The sequence below is a fragment of the Oenanthe melanoleuca genome, chromosome 3 (genome assembly GCF_029582105.1).
Source record: "Oenanthe melanoleuca isolate GR-GAL-2019-014 chromosome 3, OMel1.0, whole genome shotgun sequence".
NCBI lineage: Eukaryota > Metazoa > Chordata > Aves > Passeriformes > Muscicapidae > Oenanthe > Oenanthe melanoleuca.
This window is the reverse complement of record NC_079336.1, coordinates 19,553,567-19,574,284: the sequence shown is the minus strand read 5'-3', so window position 1 is coordinate 19,574,284 and position 20,718 is coordinate 19,553,567. Positions and strand designations below refer to the sequence as shown.

The following is a 20,718-nucleotide window of genomic DNA, read 5'->3' as shown; positions in this document are numbered from 1 at the left end:
AATCAATGTTGTGCAGTTATGCATCACTTCCCACAGTCTTGCTGACTCAGGCATTTCAGAATAAACATGAATCAAGTTTTTGATCTAAAAACACAAGTTTGAAAACATATTTTTCAACTCTTGTTTAGCATTACTTGTCATCACTCCCTTAGAAACAAGTTCTACTTTTACATGTTCCTGGTTTCTAAATAACCTACATTATTTTGGTGCAAGTAAAACTCAAGATTCTTTACAATAAGAAAATGTCCAACGGATTAAAATCTCAAAAGATGCTAATAATAATGCAGCAGTTTTCTGCCATGGATATGTGACAGAACATGAGTCACAATATTCTGCTCTCTGCATACCACATGACCACAATACAGTGACATTATTGAGAAAGATCTGAAAACAAAAAGAATGCTAAGACATAGTTGTATAGGTCCATAATGAGAATTCTGGTTTACTTTGCTCATGTGCTTCCCACCTCTTTATAACGAAGAGCCTCTCTCCCTCATGATACGCCTGTAGTCTCCTCTAAGTAATTGTCAGGCTTCAGTTTATGAACCAATCCCTGAAAATTCCCAAGCATCCAGGCTTGCAGCTTTTCTACTTGCTAGACTACCTCTAAATTCAGAAAAGAATTCACCAATATTGATTTTCCACTAACAGATGCAATAACAGGAATGACATTGTATTAAAAGGAATGGGCAAAAATTATCTGTAATAAATGCTAATTTTAACAAAATATGATCTTAGATATGAAAAATGCTTCCCTCAAAGCATGTTGCCAAATACATCCAAAATGAAAGATTAATTCATATCAATATCAATGAAACCTCATTTGTTGTTTCATTATAACATTCAAAATGTTCAAAAAGTAAGAACAATTGCATTCACAGTGTTTAACACTGTAACTCCAAAGGAAGTTTCTCTAAGGTACAATTGCTGCAATAGATATTCCACAAGAAGCATATCCAAGGATAATCCAGAAATTACAGCTCAAAAAAACATCAGGAGGCTCAATTTACAGAAAGACAGTTTAAAAAATACCTTTTAGAAACCATATGACTACTTCATGGGATCCCTTCTAACATTCTAAAGTAAAACTATAACTGGAAATGCATAAATAAAAAAGTGAAATAGAAGTCACTGTATATAAGTGGAAATAAAATTACTGACCCACTTATGTAAAATGAAGAAAAGAAGTACCTCAGCTCATTTCTCCATCACTAACAAAACTGAGAACAGTGTACTACAGATGCACAAATAAACTGACTGCAGCTCTGCACAACATAGAAAGTTTAGTCTGAAAGTCTGAATCAAAATCTCCTTCTGGACTGCAGCTTTTGCTTCCTGGCTGCCTCAGAAATAGACTGAAGTTTACAAATTTTCTACATCAGATACTAAAAATAATTTCCAAGTAGTATAGAGGCAGACTTCCTGTTTTATAAATAAGCAATGTACTATTCCCAATTGCATTAAATTCCATTAACAATTATGAAGTCTAACAATAGCCCTTCAGGTTTGATTTCTTCCTTCAAATGTTTATGTAAATTCTGCTGTTGAGATCTCTTCACAAAATCGTAGAATGGTTTGGGTTGGGAAGGACCTTAAAATCATCCAGGTTCCAACCCCCTTGCCATGTATGAGGCAGGGACATTTTCCACCAGACCAGGTTGTTCAGAGCCCCATTCAGCCCAGCCTGGCAAGACAAAGCTTCTTTTACAGTATTCCAGTATGGGAAAGGATTTTTGCTGTCTACTGATGAGTGAAATCATAGCCTACCTGCTAGACATTAGCATAGCTCAGGGTCAAAGAGAGCTCCTCAGCATGGAGGGAAGGAGGCAATCCCCTTTTCAGTACTTTAGCATGCTCATCACTGGCCTGTCAGAGCCAACAGCACAAGACTCGTGCATTTGGCTTCCACATCTCAGAGCTGCAATGCCAGACCATACACACCCATCACACAGCACTGGGGCTCCTCTCCAAATCCTGCAGCCCAAACCCACAGGATGCTGCCAGGCCCCCACACTCAGCAGGAGGTGATGGACAGCCCATTACTCAAGTGTCAGTTTGCTCCAGGGTCATTTCTCCTGCCACATCCATCTGTGGGTATCAGCCACAGAAGCTGGAAACCCAGTACCACCACAAGACACCTGTCATCACTCACACAGTAGTCACATCTCATGTACAATGCCATGGGTAATCTAAGAAATCCATAGAATATAGTATAAAAAAAATCTTGAAATCTCACTGCAGAGCTTCCAGAAACATCAGATTTCAAGGTAGTATCTAAAGAACTACTGTTCACAACCAGATAAACACATGTAACTAGTTCATGGAGTACTAAGCCTGAGGGTGAGAAGGAGGGAAAAAAAAAAAAAGACAAGATGGATTAAACAAAGCAAGTCAGACAGATTATCAAGATCAAACAGATCACCCAAGTGAAAAGAATGAAGGGCCCATTGAAGGAAAAAGCTGAACAGCCAGAACCTCTGCCTGAATAATGGGCTTGAAGTTGTAGGCACCGAACATGTCCCACATTCAGGCAATAAACCTGTGTCTCCTAAGTGCCAACAGAAAATCTTTAAAATGTTATACTTCATTTCTACCACAGAACAGATTTCTCACTGGGGTTCACCAAGCAGAGTGAAAGCTTTAGGAAAAAAATTATTTTATTTACAGTAAAAATAGCCACAAACTAACAATGCTGGTATAACCTCACTGTATTTATTTAGCATTAAATAGTTTCTAAGCAATATTTTTTATTTTCTGACTCGTGAAAAAAAGACCCCAACCCTACAGCTTTTAATGTTAACAGTTAAACTGCAAGACTGAAAAAAAAAGGTGCTTTTTACATTGCAATTAAACAACTTAAAACCTGCTAGATCAAGGTAAAAGCCATGATCTTAGTATCTCTGGGAAAGAAAAGAAAATGGATTGAAGAAATATGTAAATGAAAGAGGACAGAATTTAAGATGGATAAAATTGTTTTGGCCAAAAAAACAAATACTATCTAAAAATCTGTAAAATAAGCCTTTGCTGTGGTCAAATTATTAACAGCTGCCTTTCCAAGCCCTTGGTACTGCCTATTGGCACAGCTTGCTCACTCACTCGTCCAGTGCATGACTGGGCAATCTTTTAAAGCTCTTCTTACTTTACCCTGTAAGCACAGGGCATCTTGCAAAAGCAACAGCATGGTTTGGGATCACCACAAACAACTATGTAACTCCAATAGCTGCACCGTTAATTACAAAGAAACCAAAGGAAAAAAAATACATAAAAGGACAGTATTTATTGAAGAAGTATATTTCCCCTGTTTCAAAACAACCAATATAATTGCAGATGCCAACTAGAAAACTGGTCGACACCAGCTTTGAAGAACGGGGGAGGAAAGGAACTGCAGCCCCCACGGGAGCTCTATTTTCCATAGCCGTGTCCGTAGCTGATGGAGAGGAGCGAAGCCGGAGCCGGCGGCTGCCCACACCGCGGAACACGGAGCAGCGCACACGCGAGAAACCCCCGCGGAAACCTCGCGGAAAAAACTTCACCTCAGCTCAACAGCGAGAAGTTTGGCCAAGGCGCTTTCCGGACCCTCGCACGCTCGCTGCAGCGACCCACCTCGCACGGCAAAACCTGTTTAATGGCAATCCCGCACCACGCGTCCCGCCCTCCTCGCCCGGCGGCTCCTCCGCCGAACTCCCGCCGGGGTCCAGCGCCCGCCGCCCCGCAGCCCCCGCCCTGCAGGGCGTCTCCGCGCCAAGCACCGAGCCCACCCTCCGAGGAGCGAACTTCCCGTGACAGCACCGGAGCGAGACCGGGCGCGAAGCGAGCACCCACCTCCGCCGCCGCGGCCGGAGCCGCCGCCAAACGCTGCGAGGCGGCCGCCGCCCGGCCCGGCCCGGCCCGCTCCGCTCCGCCCCGCTCCTGCCCGGCGGCCCGGACACGTCACTGCCCGCGGAGCTCGCTCTGGCCGCCGGGCGGAGCTCCTGAGCGCCGGCGGGAGCCGCCCGGCCCGGCCCCGCCCCGCCTCGCCGCGGCCGCCCTCAGCGCCCGCCCGGGGCCGCCGCCGCCCTTAGCGCCCGCCCCCGCTGGATCGCAGCTGTCCCGCCGGGCCGGGCCGGGCCGGGCCGGGGCGGTACCTCTGTCCCCGGGCCCGCCGCATTCCTGCCCCGCAGGTGACGCCGCCCGGGCCGGGAGCGCCTCCCGCCGCTCGGCCCCTCGGTGCGGCGGGGAGAGCGGAGCGGCCCGGCATGGCACCCGGGGCTGCACACTCGGCACACTCAGCCTCCTGCTCACGAATAGCCCGAGCATGCCAGGGTTCACACTGGGCCGCGGCGCTGTTTTGGATTTTAATCTCATTTATAACTTAAAATCCAGTCGTAGATTTCAATGTAAATGCTATCTAGAGGCGCCGGCACCTCATGCCGAACATTTTTGCTGTCTGCATCCTTCTCTTGTGGCAGTCCTGACAGGAGAATCGCTGCAGACCCGCACTGACCAGCCAACCCCACAGCCACTCCAAGCCGGTGCCACTCAAGTGTGGGATGCCTGTCCTGAGAGTAACACCAGCCACTGGTACATTCAGGACTGACCATGCCACTTAGTTAATATATAGAAAACCTTTACAAGATGCAATCATTTTGCAAATGTGTACCTTACAATATATCCGTGTACACATCTGTCACACTTCAATAAAAATAAATGCTCTTAAGTACATTATAAATTCTTAAATAAATTATAAGTCATTACAACTATTTAATAGAGTTAAGTATTACCTGAAATCTTTGGACCACTTTTAAGAATGAAATATTTGAGCTAAATGCTGTTCAAAGATCCATGCATCATCTAGCAGTGATCCCTGACCATTTAAGTAAACTCATTCTACAGTAAGTAATAAAATACCCTCAGTAAACAGAAAATTCATTATCATTACAGGAAAACATTACTAGAAAATGATAGCATTTGATATTTCATTAATACATCTTTTCCCTACATTTTCTCTCTGTCTGTAGTTTAACAACACAGATTCACAACTACCAAGTCTTTGTGTGGGTTCACACAGTCTGAATCATAATTTTTTTCAAACTCTTCCTTTCAAAAAATGTTTCTATTTTCACAACGTTATTTCTTTTTAATGCAGTTCATTATGGCATTGACTCAAAATATATTTCACATAACTCTATATGTTCTGTGAAAGAAAACAAACAAGAATATTAGGCCATAGTAAAAGTTAGGGCCAGGAATACCATTATGATGTTCACTTCATGTCAAACACCACTCAGTTCTATCAGAGACCATTTTATCCTGTTGTTTTTGTAATTTTTAAAATACGTTGCATTTCACACCAAGCTATCATTTCAGGAGCTGAAATAGTGAGGAATCAACCTTTGGCAAACTGCTCAAAAAGCACTTATCATTAGAGGCCACTTCAAAAAACAGACACATACCTAGACCAAGTACAACTAGCTTGATTCTGTATTATTTAGTAGCAATATCCTTCTCCTTTTGACACATATCTCACAATCTATATGCAATAAATTCTCCCTTTCATAATTACCTTTCACAGATTATCTTATCTTTCACAATTATCTTAGACAAAATTGAAATCCTTCTGTAAGTCTTTTTGTGAACCCTTTTGATCTTTGACAACTCCTTCTTTTTATTCTGGTGACCATACATATATTCCTAGAAAAGGTTACTGTGGAAAACTTGTTGGACAAATCCAACAACAGCAGATCTACTTATAAAAAAGAAAAACTAACTTTCAAAATAACTTGCACTTTCTTACTGTTTTATAGCTGCCCATTAGAAGTAATAATTAGCACCCTAATAATTGCAAACATAAATTCATTATTTATCCACCCATAATTAGTTGTTGATAATTAGAGTACAGATAACGGCTGTATCCACTGTTAACATGATGCTTTTTATTACCAGATTCCAAGAAGCTGATGCTTAAATTGGTTTTACTGATACTTGCATGAAACCTCACCAAAATTTACTTACTCTCATTTCTGATTACTGGGGCTTCAAGACACTTTACCTCTGAGCTACTGCACATAGGTCATCTACCCCATGCATCTTCACCACACATTTACACCATCCACCTACTCCAGCTCATGTACAGGGCATCTTGAGGACACCATCAGCCCTGGCCTGTGTCCTGACCCCTGTGGCACAATGCCATGAAGATGGGATGCCTTTTTTCTCCCTCCATGGAAATTGGCATTGTTGAATGTACACCTAAATTTATGACACCTAAGCTATAGGCCATCATTCTGATAGTGTGCTTTCCAAAATACTGCATGGAATCTGAACAAAACAACTAAAACTTAGGTTATCAAATTCCTCAGCAAAGCCCAGTTTTCTCAGATTCTTCCATTTAACAGCTGATGTAGCTGGCAATTTTTCCTAGGGAGTACTCCACTGGAAATTCAGTTGTTCCCAGCTGTGTCCCCCATGAAGACAGGATATCATCTGCTTACTCCTCAGAATCCACTCCAAGAAATCCCTCAGCATCCACTCCAAGGCAGGACATCCAATGAGCTTGCTTAACTCGAGCATCTGCAGAACACATGCTGGAGCCTTGTAAAGTTACAGGTCCTTCTACTTTCCTTACCAGACCAGACTGAGTGACAATATTTTTTAATTTTTATATATAATATATACTAAATAATATGTATTTAAAAAATAAAAGCAAGCTACAGTTTTCTTAAATTAAGACTATTACATCAAAAATAACACTTGGATTTATAAAACCACTGTTTATTCACATTCTGTTTTGATGCTTACTTCTGACTCATCTTCCATTTTCCTGAAGCACCAGCGCCATTACTGGGAGACAGTTCCTCAGTTCTGAGCACACCAGTACATGTTAACCTGACAACTGAATTTTATAATATTGTGATCTTTTACCAGCAGTAGAACTTCTTTCATTAATGCATTTCATTTAACTTCTTTCCTTCTTTTACAAAGAGTATTTGCAAGTCAAATTCTCAGACTGGCAATTCAGACAGACTAGGTATAAATATTCCTACATTTTAATATTTCTCAGGAGCAGAGCTCTTATTGTCATGCGTAGTACATAAGTGATAGTACAGCTGATGCCATAACTTCTTGTGATGGGTTTACCTTGGCCAGACTTTCACCCAGCTGCTCTCTCATTCCTCCTCATCAGCAGGATTGTGGGAGAAAATAAGATGGAAACCTTGTAGGTCAAAATGAAGACAAGAAGATCCCTTATCAATTACTGTCATGGGTCAAACAGTCTCAACTTGGGGCAAATTCATTTTTTGCCAATTAAAATTAAAAATGGGATGGTAAGAAACAAAGACAAAAGTAAAAAAGACCTGCCCCCTCTGTTCTTCCTTCTCACCAGGCTCAACATCATTCCATTTCCATCTCCTTGGCCTCCTCCACCCTGAGGGGGGACAGTGGGATGGGAACCGGGGTTGTGGCCAGTCAATAACAGCTCCTCCCTGTACTTCTTCCTCCTCCTTTCTCCTCTGCTTTAGTGTGGGTGCTGCCCGCAGGCTGCAGTCCTTCAGGATAAACCTGCTCCTCCAAGGGCTCCTCCATGGCTGCAGGTGAATCTGCTCTGGTGCGCTGGAGCAGCTTCTCCCCCTCCTTCTTCACTGAACTTGGTGCTCGCAGAGCCAGTTCTTTCACGTTGTTCTCCTCACTCTTGTGCACGGTTTCTGCCTTTTACCTACATTTCCTCCCATGATGATCCAGCCGCGCCCTGCCACGGGTGGTTCCATCTGGCTGGATCCGGTTGGATCTGGCTGGAACCAGCTGTGTCCGGCTGTGTCCGGCTGGGGCAGCCCCGGCCTCCCCTCACGGAGCCGCTGCTGCTGCCGGGGCTGGGCACCCGCACCCCAGACTGTCACATGCACAAGTTGTTTCTATAACACAACATTCCTACTTTCAGTTTTTCCACTTTTCTCTGATGGCTCTTCTTCATCCTGGAGCTGATAAAGGGAAAAACTGGAGTGAATTTCCTCTCAGAAGCACCACAAAGCACAGAGGCCATGCAACCCTGAAAGATAAATGCAGCCTTTAGCTGGAGCAGAACTGTTCCCGGGAGAGGGAACGAGCTTCTGGTGTAATACAAGATACTGAGAAGACTTTATATCACATACTATGTACAACTCTAAGCTGCCAACATGTAATAAAAAGGAATTCAAGTGGGAAAAGTGACAAACAAAAAGTATTAGGATGGCTGGCAAAACAAAAGAGCAGATTGAGTTGTACTCATGAATATGCAAAGGAGTCTCCAGGGGTGAAAAATAATTATGTAAGATAAAAAGGCAGAGACAATACAAGAATAAATTACTTTAAATTAGAATAGACCTTAGGCTCTTTTCACCTTGGGCAATATATTGTTTAGCAATTTTGATGTCCTAAAAAGCTTTTAAATTTAGCCTCAACCAGTGTCACAGTAATACGCAATATGATGCTGAGAGAAAAAAAGGAAGAGCTAAAGCATCAGAAAAAGTATATATTCAATATGTAACTATGTGGTCAGCAACATACAATGTAACAACCAGTTCCATCTACCTCATCCCGAAGCCTCTTGGCTTTTTTGTGATTTAACTCTTAATGACTCCTTAGGAAGGAAGGCTACTGCTGCTTTCCAGGATGCACTTTCTTCCTGTAAATACGACCCACAAAACAAGAGGAACAAGCTCTTGTTAGATGCTATATGCCTATTCTATGCAAACCTCCATGCAAAAGTACTCTATATGCTTCTGTAGTTTGTCTGCATGGCTGTTTTTCAAGGTATCATACTTATCACCTTGATTTACACATAAAAGATCCTGACAGCAGAACTGCAAGGTTCAGAAATGTAGCAAAGTCAGCTCTCTACCTTCTACAAAATTAGTCTTTTCTCAGGTATATTTTGTCCCCTTCTTGTTGCAAGCCTCATGCTTAAACTTGAATGAGTACAGCTTCAGTACCAACATGCAGCATTCACCTGGTAAGCTGCTTTTAGTAGCAGAGGCAGCAAGGCAAGAGAAGGAAGTTGCAAATAGATATAGCAATATATAAATCCAAACAAATATCTGGAGCTGCCAGAATCAATTACCAGTACTAAAACTTCACAATTCTTTACAGAAGCCATAGAGGTGAAAACACCGTCAGCTTATGTAGTACACTAATGTGAGCCAAGAAGTCAAAGGAGCAGAGGCAGCTACAATCACATGAGGAAATACAAATTTCAGATCAGAAGTACTGCATTTGACAAAGCCAGTATTAAATTTTCATTCTCTCTGCTCAGGTCATATTCCTAAGCACTCAGAAGTGACCCTTACTGGCTCTCAGAACACACAGTAACTGCAAGCAATGCTGAACAGCCAATTTCCTTGCTTTCTAATTTGTGGATGGGTGAGCAGGCCCCCTCCTTCCCAGCTTGGCCTGCCTGCACCTTGAATTGTGAACAAGGTCTGCTATGGCCTTGCAGGTTTTCTGTACCATCATCATTCCACCCCTCGCACCAGTGTTCAACTTAGGGAAAAGAGGTAGGCAAAACCTGCTGTAAAATATTTGTTCCTGCTCTGTGGCACCACCACTAGCAGAACAGGTTAATTAGTCAATCAGATCCAGTGCATGAAATGTCTCCTCCAACACTAGAAACAGATCTGAGGGCTGACAACTATATCAACAGGCATAGTTTACTTCATTAATGATCACTGCTTGAAATTTTTTGTTCCAGTTTAAGTTAACAGTGCACTGACACAAGACCAAAAGACCATAACTGCTGTATAACATTGTTGGCACAAGTCTGCTCCAATCTTTTTCTGGGAATATGTTTAACATTACAAAGTAAAAGGTATTTACCTATTTACCTATTAATTGAAACACGGGAATAGCAAAACAATAACATTTAAATTCATTTTACAGATCATCTACCAAAAAAAAAAAAAAAAAAAAAAGGGGGACTTTATTCATACAAACACTATTATACATTGTTCTCATCCCAGTCTGTACCCACACACATCTCACAGTTAGTAGAGCTGTACATAAAATGTCTTGCTTCTGCTTTAATCAATCTTGGGGACTTCATTGCAGAGGCAGCCAAGCAGTTGCTTGCACTGTGCATTCTTATAATTAAAATGCCAGTAATGATGCTGTTCCTTTGACTTACTAATCTAGAAAGCATCAGGAATTAATTCCTGAAAAACATCCTGAAAGAAACGCTTAGAACTGTACTTTACTATTTTGCAATGGGGCAAGTTTTCAGTCTTTATGTTTGCTGTTTTTGTTGTTTATTTAAGGTAGCTTATACTAAACCATGAAGCATCATGTGGTACCAAATGAAGTGTCTTCACAGTCAGAGCCTAATGCAAAAATGGACCACACACTTCAAATGCACAAGCCAGAAGGGTCATTCCCAAGAGATGGTTTTTTAACAGTTTTTTAATACATACTTACATATGGCACAGCTTCTAGTGTTCTAAATGTGTTTGAAGGAATAACACATGAAATACTGGTGAAGGGACAATAATTTACAAGATTTTTATAGTTATTTCCATGAATACAATATTATCTTTGTCAAGTTTAACATTTCAAAATAAATGACTGTTTTAGTGCATGTACTGCAAAAACTACAAAGAACAAGTAAAAAATAACAGGCATTATTTTAATCAGCAAATGAAACTCACATAGACAGCTATTCAATAAAATACTTTTATTTATGTACAGTGTAAAGATGCTTTTAAATGTTTTTAAAGATGCTTTTAAAATGTTATATTGTACAAGAGCAGACTTGAGTTTGCTTAATACCTTTAAATTCACTTTAAAGGGGAGCTTCCCTGAGGTTAAAGAGGGTTTCTTATAACTACATATCACATTAGTATTTAATCCATGTTATCAGGAAATACAAAAACACTCTGAAAGATTTGGACGTGAATATTTAATGGAAGATGGGCCTGACTGGATGTATTGAAAACTATTGGACAAAAATATTGTGGTGGTAATGTGACTTCTCAAAGATCATGACCAGTACTGCAAGTAAGAATAAAAATTTAAAAATTGGTGTGTTCAGGGGTTCCAAAATAATGACAAGTTTTGGAAAAAAAATATTGGATAGAAGTGGAGGAAAACACAAACTCTAATTTAGGAATGTTGAATGAAGACAGTAAGAACCAGAAGACTGGACAAGGTGTCTCAGATCAGACATTTTTCTTTAAAAAAAACCCAAAAAACCCAAACCAAAACAACTGACCACCACTATCCTCACCACAGTTTGTTGTTTGGGTTTTTTCTTGTTCAACAAGAAAGCAGTGCCAAGTCCCTAGCAGTCACCTTGGCAAACAATTCACCCAAAATCATGTTAGGCAAGTTTTCCAAATCCACAGCAGCATACCCTGTGACCCAAACCAGCCTCTACTGAAGCTGACTGAACTTTCCTAAATAGGATTGTGAATGAGGCTGTTTAAGAAGGCCCAACTGGACTGAGATTAATTTCACTAAAACAAAATTTACAAACAAGATATGGCTACTCTACCTTAGGGCTGAAAAAGGGCACTTAGTTACAAGGGTAAATAAACACCAAAATCCTCAGTTCAAGAATTTTTTCAGACTTGTTTCACAGCAATGTGACTTCCACAATAATAAACCAGAAAAATCAAAAAAAGAATCAAAAACCAAAACAAGAATCCCAGAAGTCTGGGATTGGAAGAGACCTTACAGATTATCCAGTTTCAACTTTCCTGCTGTAGGCAGGGACACCTTCCACTATTTCAGGTTGTTCAAAGCCCCATCCAACCTCACCTTGAACACTTCCAGGAATGAGGTATCCACAACTTCTCTGGGCAACCTGTTCCTGGGCCTCACCACCCTCATAGGGAACAATTTCTTCCCAGTTAAATCTAGCTCTCCCCTCTTTTAGCTTAAAGCCATTACTCTTGTCCTATTGCTACATGCCTTTATAAAAGGTCCTTTTATAGTCAAGTGTTAAAAAAGAGGCTTTGTAACAGAATTGGTAATACCAACACTAAGCCATGAAGAAGATGAAAAAGAAAGGTTTGTATATTTTTGTTGTGTTGTATTTCTAGCTGGACTGTAAAGTACTCCTAAACAACAGAAATAAAATAAGTGCTGTTATCTGCTTTATTGCATAGCTTTCTTGATCTAGCAGGTCTACCAGTGTTTAGGTCAACAGGGGCTCTATATATTCATTACACAGTTAAGACAAGCAAACCCTAACAGTCTTTTTGTGAAAAAACTCACACTAGGATGCAACTAAAAAGACTGCATTATGATGATAAAAACATTATTTTAATGAAAGATTTAAAATTCAATGAATAAAGTTATACAAATTAAGAATATAAAATATTAAACTTTAGACATCTGGTGCTATTACATAAATTCCCACCTGTCTTTTTTCAGTCTCAATTCACTACTAACCCCCTATGCCTCCATATTCTTTTCTTTTAACACATAGAAATTTCATATTCTTAAGTGAATTTCACATTCTTTGGCCATCCACTATAAGAATTACACACTTATCCCAAACTTCTTCTGATTTTCTGTTAGGATTCTTCAGAATTCTGTAGCTGGGATTTTACAATTATTACCTTGTTTCATCAAATCCAAACCTTCAAGTTTTAAGCTTCATCAAATCCAAACCTTCAAGTTTTAAGCTTCATAGAGTACACCATCATTCTGATACCTGATGACTTATTCTCTGCCTTTCTCCCCAGAACTCCTGCAAGTGAGGTTTGGATTTTGAAAGATATGCATTGAGATAATATTTTTGGTTCCATAGCAAGGGAATTCATCCCTCTAGAGTCTTCCAAAGTACTTTTAACATTACTCTTCCACATGTAACTCCTCAAGACAGGTCAAGACAAGACCATTTCAAACTTTTTGAGAACCCTTTTTACTATAGGATGGTGCACAGAAAGACAACACTGCAACTTCATTCTGTCCAGCTTAGAAATAAGAAGATAGCTTCAAATTTAGATTTTATCTATTAAATATCAGTACAATAACAGAGCTGCTGGGTAAAATTACTGTGACCCTCTCAGCCTGGTTTTGAATAGGCAATTTCAGATATTAACCACTTCATCATTATCAACAAGATCTGGCTATCTATTTATGACCTAAAGTAAGAAGTTTCCTCCCCGTTATAGAACAGCAATTCAACTCTGTGCTCACACACAGTGAATTGGGGAACACAGCAACCCAACCACTCCCTTCACTCAGAACAAATCAAAGACATTCCCACCAAAAATTAATAAAATGGGGCTGCTTACAACAAAGTGCTTCCCTCAGACATTTAAAACAATATGCTCCACCACAGATCAGTCCACAAAGCCTTTAATTCATGGCTTGATCTAAAATTCTTCACAGCTTGGGCTTGCCCAGTCTTAATGCTTTGGGAAATAAATCTGTGTAGCAGTCATGTCACACAGAGTTCCAATTAACCATTTTTTAAAATCTCCTATGTTCCAAGCACCAAAACTAATACCCTGTCATTCTCCTGCCACTAGGCGTCACTCTCTTCTGTCGTTATCCCTCCATCCACTTCCCAACATTTCACCCAGGAACCATCAAACCAATATAAGTGGGAGAACATCCATCACCATTAGTCCCTATCTAAAGAGCAGCTCAGTTTCTCAGGTCAAGGAAAGATTTTTGTCATGTGGCAGATAAAGTGCAACAGATTGTTAGTGTCACTTAGTATGCTCTGTAAAGTTAAATAAAAATATTAAAACAACCAAATTCCTACACAAGGTGATATGGGCTTTCCTCCATAGAGAAGTCACCTCGGATTCTGAAACCATTTAAAAAAAACCTAAGTGCATTCTCAAAAATAAGAGGAGCCATAACAGAAGCATTAGAGGAACTAATTGCATGATCCCTCATGTGGGACCTACAAACAAAATAATTTTACTTATCAAGCAGCATTTTGTTCAAGGACAATACTGGGTCACCTTCTGATGTTGCCACTTTATTTCATTGATTTCAAGTCCAGAAGGGGCCACTATGATTACCTTCCAGACTACTCATATGGCAAATGCATGGATCTCCATATGCATGGTTTTGAAGGGTATGAACTCCTCCCATACTGAGGGCAAGCTGAAAACTACAAATTTGAAAGCAAACACTCAAACTCAAAAATTATTTTCCTGTTCCTTAAGTGCATTTAAAAAAAGAAAAACAAAAAAATACCCAAAAAACCCCAAACCCACAAACCAACCAACAACAAAACCCAAACCTGGGCCATGACTGCATTCTACCTGCATACTGACCAGTTCTGCCACTTGGAATGATTCACTGGCACACAGGAATTAGATACCCATGCATACCTAACTTGGATCATAATTGTTCTTAATAAACAATTTAACATAATTTTCAGTATCAGTATCTCCATCACATGTGAAATAGGATTAATCAAGTTAAACTTGATTCAAGCTGAGCTAATAGATGACTTACTGTAAAGCTACTTTGAAGCATTAGGGAAAAAAAACATGCCATTAGGAGCACATCACTGCTAAATTATGAAACAATGTCCAATGTGACAAATTGTTGGTGTAATTCATAACAAGGGTTGAAGTTCTTTTATGTATACATATAAGGAACATAAACAATGCTTTTCAACACTTGTGGTGCATACACAGTACTACCAGCAAGGAGTCACTGTGCCAATGAGCTTCTTGCAAAATCTTCTAGTTCACGTGCAAAGAATGAGTTTGCATTGTATTCTTCTGTTACCCTGCTGGGAAAATTGTTCTTTCAGTGCTAAATCCTCTTCTTTTGATGTGTTTCACCGTTTAATTTTCCATTTTCCACTGCTTTATTTTCAAAGTTCCAGTCAGTTGGGTTGAGGAGTTGCTGAGTTTTTTTGTATGTCCAGTATGGGTTAAGTATTAGTGTAACAGCAAATAATCCCGAGAATAAAACAATGAAGTGAAGAAGTCCCAGATTTTCTACAATAGAATTCCAGTTGAAAATACACACCCACCACATGTGGTAGGTAAGAATCATGCGGCAGTGGAACAGATGGATCATCACCCACTGGTTTGCCTTCCAGAAAAAGGTGTTAGCACGGCCAGCCTAGAAAAGTAAGAACACAAAGTATGCAGAAGTGAGATTGTTACTTCAAGATAAGGAACTGAGGAATCTGTAGAACTAATACAAATATCCAGCTTTCATATACCCACACTCTCAGGCATTTTTTCCTCATAGTGCAATGTTACTCCACGTTACTCCAGTGTGGCATGCCAAACTTGGTATGGATTTATGGTCCCACTGTGCACGTGCACACAGCACCACACTACTTGGAGGCCTGCACAAGTGCTATCATGACAAAAGCAGGTATGATAATAACACAGATATCAACTGGATAAATGCAGTTTTGATGAAAAACTATCCAAATAAACCACAGAGATTATTTATGGACAAGTGAAATGCATGAAAACTGTTACAAACAATCTGAAAATTATCATATTCTTACCTTCAGAAGCATCCAGGAAATGCACGTTGAGGGAGTACTCATCTCCAGCAACATTCCCATCAAAGGCAGATAATGTCCAGATTTCACATTAATTACTAAACCAGCCAAGCCACCAAAAGCAAGTAAATGATGAACTACCAAGAAAACATCAAATGTTCTAAAAATTATGTTGGACACATGAACTGCTACATTTTCAAGCAAGAAAAATCCAGCTGCTATTAAACAGTTAAACCAACTCCACTTTTGCTGTGAATAGACTTTGTCAGCATGAAAAACGGGATCTATGAGCAAAGCCCATAACCCAGCAACACAACTCTGAAGTCCAAACACACCACGTGTGACTGCCATATTCCAAAACACCTTCTCCTTTGCATACAAGGCGCGGTAAGTGGTACTTCTCCAAGAAGACAACCAGTGAGACAGAAGAAATACTCCCAAGTAGATTAAAAAACCAGCAGATAAAAATGTCAAACGAATTTCCCATAAGAGATAGTCCCAGTCAAAAATGGTCCCAAACACTGGATCATCATTTGTGGGATTCATCTCTTCTCTTTTGACACTTCTCATCCCCACTATAGTCTCCTCCACGCCTATTTAGCCTCTGTAATTATGCAAACCAGTGATCATGAACTCTTCCATCTGGAACAAGAAGAAAAAAGTTTAGTGAATTTTTAAGTACATCCACATATATAGATTCTAAACTGCAGAGGGCTCACATCCACTGCACAGTTATGACTGTGGTCCTGCTGCCATTAGGCACAGTCATCCCAAAGACAGGTAGACAGACAAAAAAAACGTAAGAAACAAGATTTACAACTGGCCTGTGAAGTCCCTACTAGTACAAAGTAATGCACTGAAGCAAAAGCAGAAGAGGGTCAAGTAGGAAGGCAAGAAAGAGGAAGAGAAAATACAAGAAGCAAATCCTGTTTTGTTACTTATGAAACTTTTATTTCAACAGCATTGCACAGTTATTGTCCTACTCCCCTGCTTTTCCCGCACTGATTTTCCAGCATTTGCTACAGCTTTGGGTGCAATTCAGAATCTCAAATACACATTCAAGACATAAAAGTACAGAAAACTAATGCAGTAATGGGGACCACTTACACCAAAAGGGTTGAAACTATCATGGCTCAAAACAAGGCTCTGCAATCAGAGTCAAATTTCCGAATATTAAGCCCCTTTCCAAAAAACGAAAAAAAAAAAAAAAAAAAAAAAAAGAAGATTCAAAATAGAGTATGGAATGCAGACAAGCAACATTATTACATATTACTGGCAACATCAGTGTAATTAGTGAACAGCCCAGCATTAAGTGCCTCAAGTTGTCTGAAACTTCCTGAACATGCGGCAGCTCAAAAACAAAGGCTTGTGAGGAGGGAAAAGTCAGATAACATTGAAATATTTCAACTCCAGCTCGTTCTATGAACCATACAGGTGATAGGAGCACGACCACCACACCCGCCGCAACCCTGAACAGCCCTGCGCGTTTGGGAGTCAGGTGAGCGCAGGTGAAAAGAGCACAAAGCCCACCGAGGGCAGAGCCCGGCGGGGAGCTCCCGCCTCGCTTCAGCAGGCAGCGAATGGCACCACCGCTCCCCGGTGCATCCCGCGGAGCACCGACTCGCTGCCCTTTGCCCGCAGGTGCCCCGCTCCAGGAGGAGGATGGGCCGGGAGAAAAGGCCCTTCGCCCACTCCACGGCACCACACTCGGCAAGCCCGACTGCAAACTCCAGCAGCCCCCCCGCCCTCATCTCTCCGAGGAAAACCAGGGCAAAACACAGCACGACCAGGCCCTGAAGAGCGCGACCCAGTACCGCAAGCGCCGGCTCTAGCAGGGCCGCGGCAGCTCCTGCGGCCCCGCGCAGACACGGCACCGGCACCGCACGCAGCCCTCCCCGCCCCCGCGGCCGCCGAGCCCCGCACCACACCGGCCCCCACGCACAAATCCCGCTCCTCACCCACAGCGCTGCCCGCAATGATGGGACGGCCCTTCCCGGTCCCCAGGAGCGCCCGGCCCAGCCCGACCCGCCTGGGGAGGCCCCGACCCGGCTCGACCCGGCGCTCCCGCAGCCACCGGGTGCCCTGTGCGCATGCGCCGCCGTCAGCGCCAACCACTGGGCGCCGCGGGATGGGGGGCGGCGCGGCTGTACCACGCGGGCGGGGGGAGCCTCGTTTCCCTGGCGCCGCTCGAGAGTGCCTGCTCGGCGATATCGACAGCGAAAAGGGAATATCGGTGGTGGCAGAGACACTACATTTACCTGTAATCATCCCGTTTCATTAAACGCAGCACGTTGTTACATGGATGTCGCGATGTTCTGCTACATGATTCTCTCCGTATGTGTGACAATTGATGTTGTCATCCCAGTGACTCAGGCTCAATGTCCCTGAACCTACCCCGGGAGGATTCCTCGGCGGTGTGACAGTCCCGCGCCCGCCGTCTGTTTGGTCTTCAACAGGAGTGACTGCCAGGGACTCTGTTTTTCCAGGGAAACTCTCAGTTCCACTACAGATCAGGTGATTCCTCAAAAAGAGCGACCAAAAAAGACAAATAAAAGCAAACCACACCTTCTGTCACGTAGAGGATTGGCCTAGAGCAGCTGAAATCCGAACCGGAGTCTCCCAATGATGAGAGACCAGAGCTGGAAAATCTGCATCGACAGTCTGACATGTTCTTGGTTTCCTGACGGGGAGAGGCAAGTGCTGCCATTCCCTCTGGAAAACTGGGTTCTGACACCACAATGGGATAACTGGTCAGCAGGGGTTTTCTGCATTAGCTTTGCTTTTAATTGCTAGTGTGATACTAGTGGCTGTATGAGTTCTGTGAAAAGTTAAGATCTGTCAGCATGCCACCTCAGTAGTTTACATACAGGCAGCCAGCAACACTTGCTTCTTGGGAAAGTCTGGGGACAAAACCTTCCTCTTGAGCCTTCTCTTGATGTGCTGGGTTGCTCTGAACTCCTCTGCAGACAGCCCACAGGGACAGCAGGGCTCTACCTGTGTGCCACTGAGGTGAGTCCCAGGCAGAGCGCTCCTGCCCCTTCCCCAGCTGTAGCCTCAGGAGGAGCTGGTCAGCGGTAAATGCTGGGCAAGAAATTTCAGCCTAAACACTGATTTCATACAACAGGCACAGCTGAGTGACAGAGATCCTAATGACAAGCTCTGGCAAATGGGTCTTGTAGACAGGAGGATTCATCTTTGCATAAAAGGGAGAGTAAATTTGTTTCAAAGTACTGGATATGATTAGAGTCATTTACTAACACTGAAGGGGAAAACAGACCTCAGGGCCTGAGAGATGTGAAGTAAAAATCTGGAGGAGTTCTCACTTGAAAAGTAGCTGATCAACCCCTGTTTTCTAGCAGGTGCTGTCCTGGGAAACCTGAAAAGGATGAGGAAGCTGATCAAGCAAAAGCTGGGAAGAAGTTGCTCTCTCAAGCAACATGATGGGCTTATGTACCAAGGGCATGTGTTTTAGCTTTCCCCAATCTTATTCTTTGCCAGAACTGTCTTTAAATAATTCCTTTAAGCTGTCAAGGAAGGAGATTTTTTTACTTACATACATTATGTGACCATAATGTCAAAAGCAAGATCACTGGCCTTTGTCTTTCTTGTGGATTTTCTTTTTCTTTTTTGCCTTTCTTGCCCTCTCAAAGCAACATCACGTATTTTAGTTACTGGCAGCCGCACCCATGTTGAAATAGTTCAGTGTTACTTTCTGAATCTTCTACTGATACTACAACCATACTTAGTAACAGCTTTTTTGTAGGCGTTTCATTATGATCACTTCAGGTGTTTCAAAGTAGTTCTTCCTGTAGTGTGGCTCATCTCCCACATTATGTCATACTCAATTCTCCCTTTTGCAGACATTCTGTCTGGGTGCTACAGCATGCCCTGTCCAAAGATAAATTTCCTATCTAGACTGTCTCAATTTTGGAAGAGTTTCTCAGCATCTTCAGAATGTCAAGGCTGGAAGAGCAAAGAGCACCTCCTGGCAGGAATACATGTATATATGTAAAAATATGTACATATATATGTCTACATATATATATCCTCCAGCACGTGGGGCTGCCTTTTACTTTGAAACAAGTGGTGCATCCCTGCTGTGAATTGGAAATTATTTCGATATACATTATTCCCAAAATACGTGCGTAATTGTTGGCCTCAGAAAGTAATTTTGATCATATTGCTGCTTCAAATGGACCAACACCCAATTCCCAGGAACCCTTTAGACAAATACCAGTTAGATCAGGTGAACCTTAGCATGCCTTAGTGTCATAGCAATAATTAAATATTGCGTGTCAAAACAAATCAGTAGCTCTTCTGTTTTATTTACAAATACACAGATACCTAATGATAATTTAAAATGTCTTTAGTTTTAACACTTTTGTTTTTATTATTCCCCAAATCAAAGTGCCATGATCCCAAGTCCTTTTCCTGCTCCCTGTGCTTCCAGAAGCAGACTAGTCCCCTTTCAGTGATGAGAGAGCACTAAAAGGTGACTTTAGGAGATGAGTTTGGGGGACACAAAGCCAACCAGTGACATCTTCAGTGCAAGGGGAGCCCTCTGCTTGCAGAGACTGCAGGACTGCTACTGTAGGATTTTATGTGTGTGTGGTGGGAATACAGAATATGGCCAACCTGTGCTTCCATTGCCATTCACAGTGAGTTATGTGTTTAAGGACCAAGCTGAGAAAGGAGTTTCAAACCTACTATCAATTTAATCCATCCGTTGCAGAAAACTGTCCTGTAAAGGTTTTCCTTGGACATGAAGTGGCAGAAAAGTCCACAATAAGCCACTCTGAATTCTGCCTTTTGCAGTGGCAACAGAGGGGATTTTTCTTTTTGCAGGAGACATGGCGTGGTGAGGCCAGAAGTTATCTGTTGCAAAAGAAAAGGGATGGAGACTGGAAGAAAGCCTGTCTGATGAGGCCATTCCCTGACCATTTTATAGCTCTTTGTCATCCTCTAAGTACTTATGAAGGAACTCAAGTTACTGCCTAAGGTTATTTTCATTCATTTTTTAATTCCAGAGTACCAAACACTTGTAGTCAGTGTATGTTGAACTAAGTCACATGATCACAAATAAAACCTGAGCTGGTAATCTTAATAGAGGACAAAAAGTCTACAGCTAATTTGAAAGCCAAGAACTCACTGACTTCTCAAAAGCTTTTAGCTCTCTTCTCCCAAAGTTTTAGAAAAGCTCACATGTTTACAGACATTGATTCACCATATCTGCGCAATTTATGTTGACCTATCACATAATCCTGTATTTC

At 41.8% G+C, this 20,718-nt stretch overlaps 2 protein-coding genes across 5 annotated transcripts in view; both read right to left on the bottom strand.

Moving 5' to 3' along the window:
- ARHGEF10 (Rho guanine nucleotide exchange factor 10) overlaps window positions 1-3,902 on the bottom strand; it is a 106,292-nt gene extending 102,390 nt beyond the window's left edge. For both annotated transcript variants that reach the window (XM_056487997.1, XM_056487998.1), the window contains exon 1: window positions 3,823-3,902. The gene's annotated coding sequence lies outside the window, so the exon portion shown is untranslated. The remainder of the gene's footprint in view (window positions 1-3,822) is intronic.
- Window positions 3,903-10,660: 6,758 nt separating this feature from the next.
- On the bottom strand, window positions 10,661-17,977 carry CLN8 (CLN8 transmembrane ER and ERGIC protein). Of its 3 annotated transcripts, none has more exons than XR_008840134.1 (4): window positions 17,407-17,527; window positions 15,452-16,090; window positions 12,619-15,051; window positions 10,661-12,587 (listed from the first exon to the last, which is right to left on the bottom strand). XR_008840134.1 is itself a non-coding variant. In XM_056487951.1 (3 exons), the coding sequence occupies exons 2-3, from the start codon at window positions 16,016-16,018 to the stop codon at window positions 14,737-14,739; spliced, it is 882 nt and encodes a 293-aa protein (XP_056343926.1). In that variant the 5' UTR covers window positions 16,019-16,090; window positions 17,707-17,977; the 3' UTR covers window positions 10,661-14,736. The 3 variants fall into 3 exon arrangements, 1 of the variants encoding a protein (XP_056343926.1); XR_008840135.1 differs by lacking the exon at window positions 17,407-17,527 and adding an exon at window positions 16,556-16,628; XM_056487951.1 differs by lacking the exon at window positions 17,407-17,527 and adding an exon at window positions 17,707-17,977 and having other exon boundaries at window positions 10,661-15,051.
- Window positions 17,978-20,718: the final 2,741 nt, after the last annotated feature.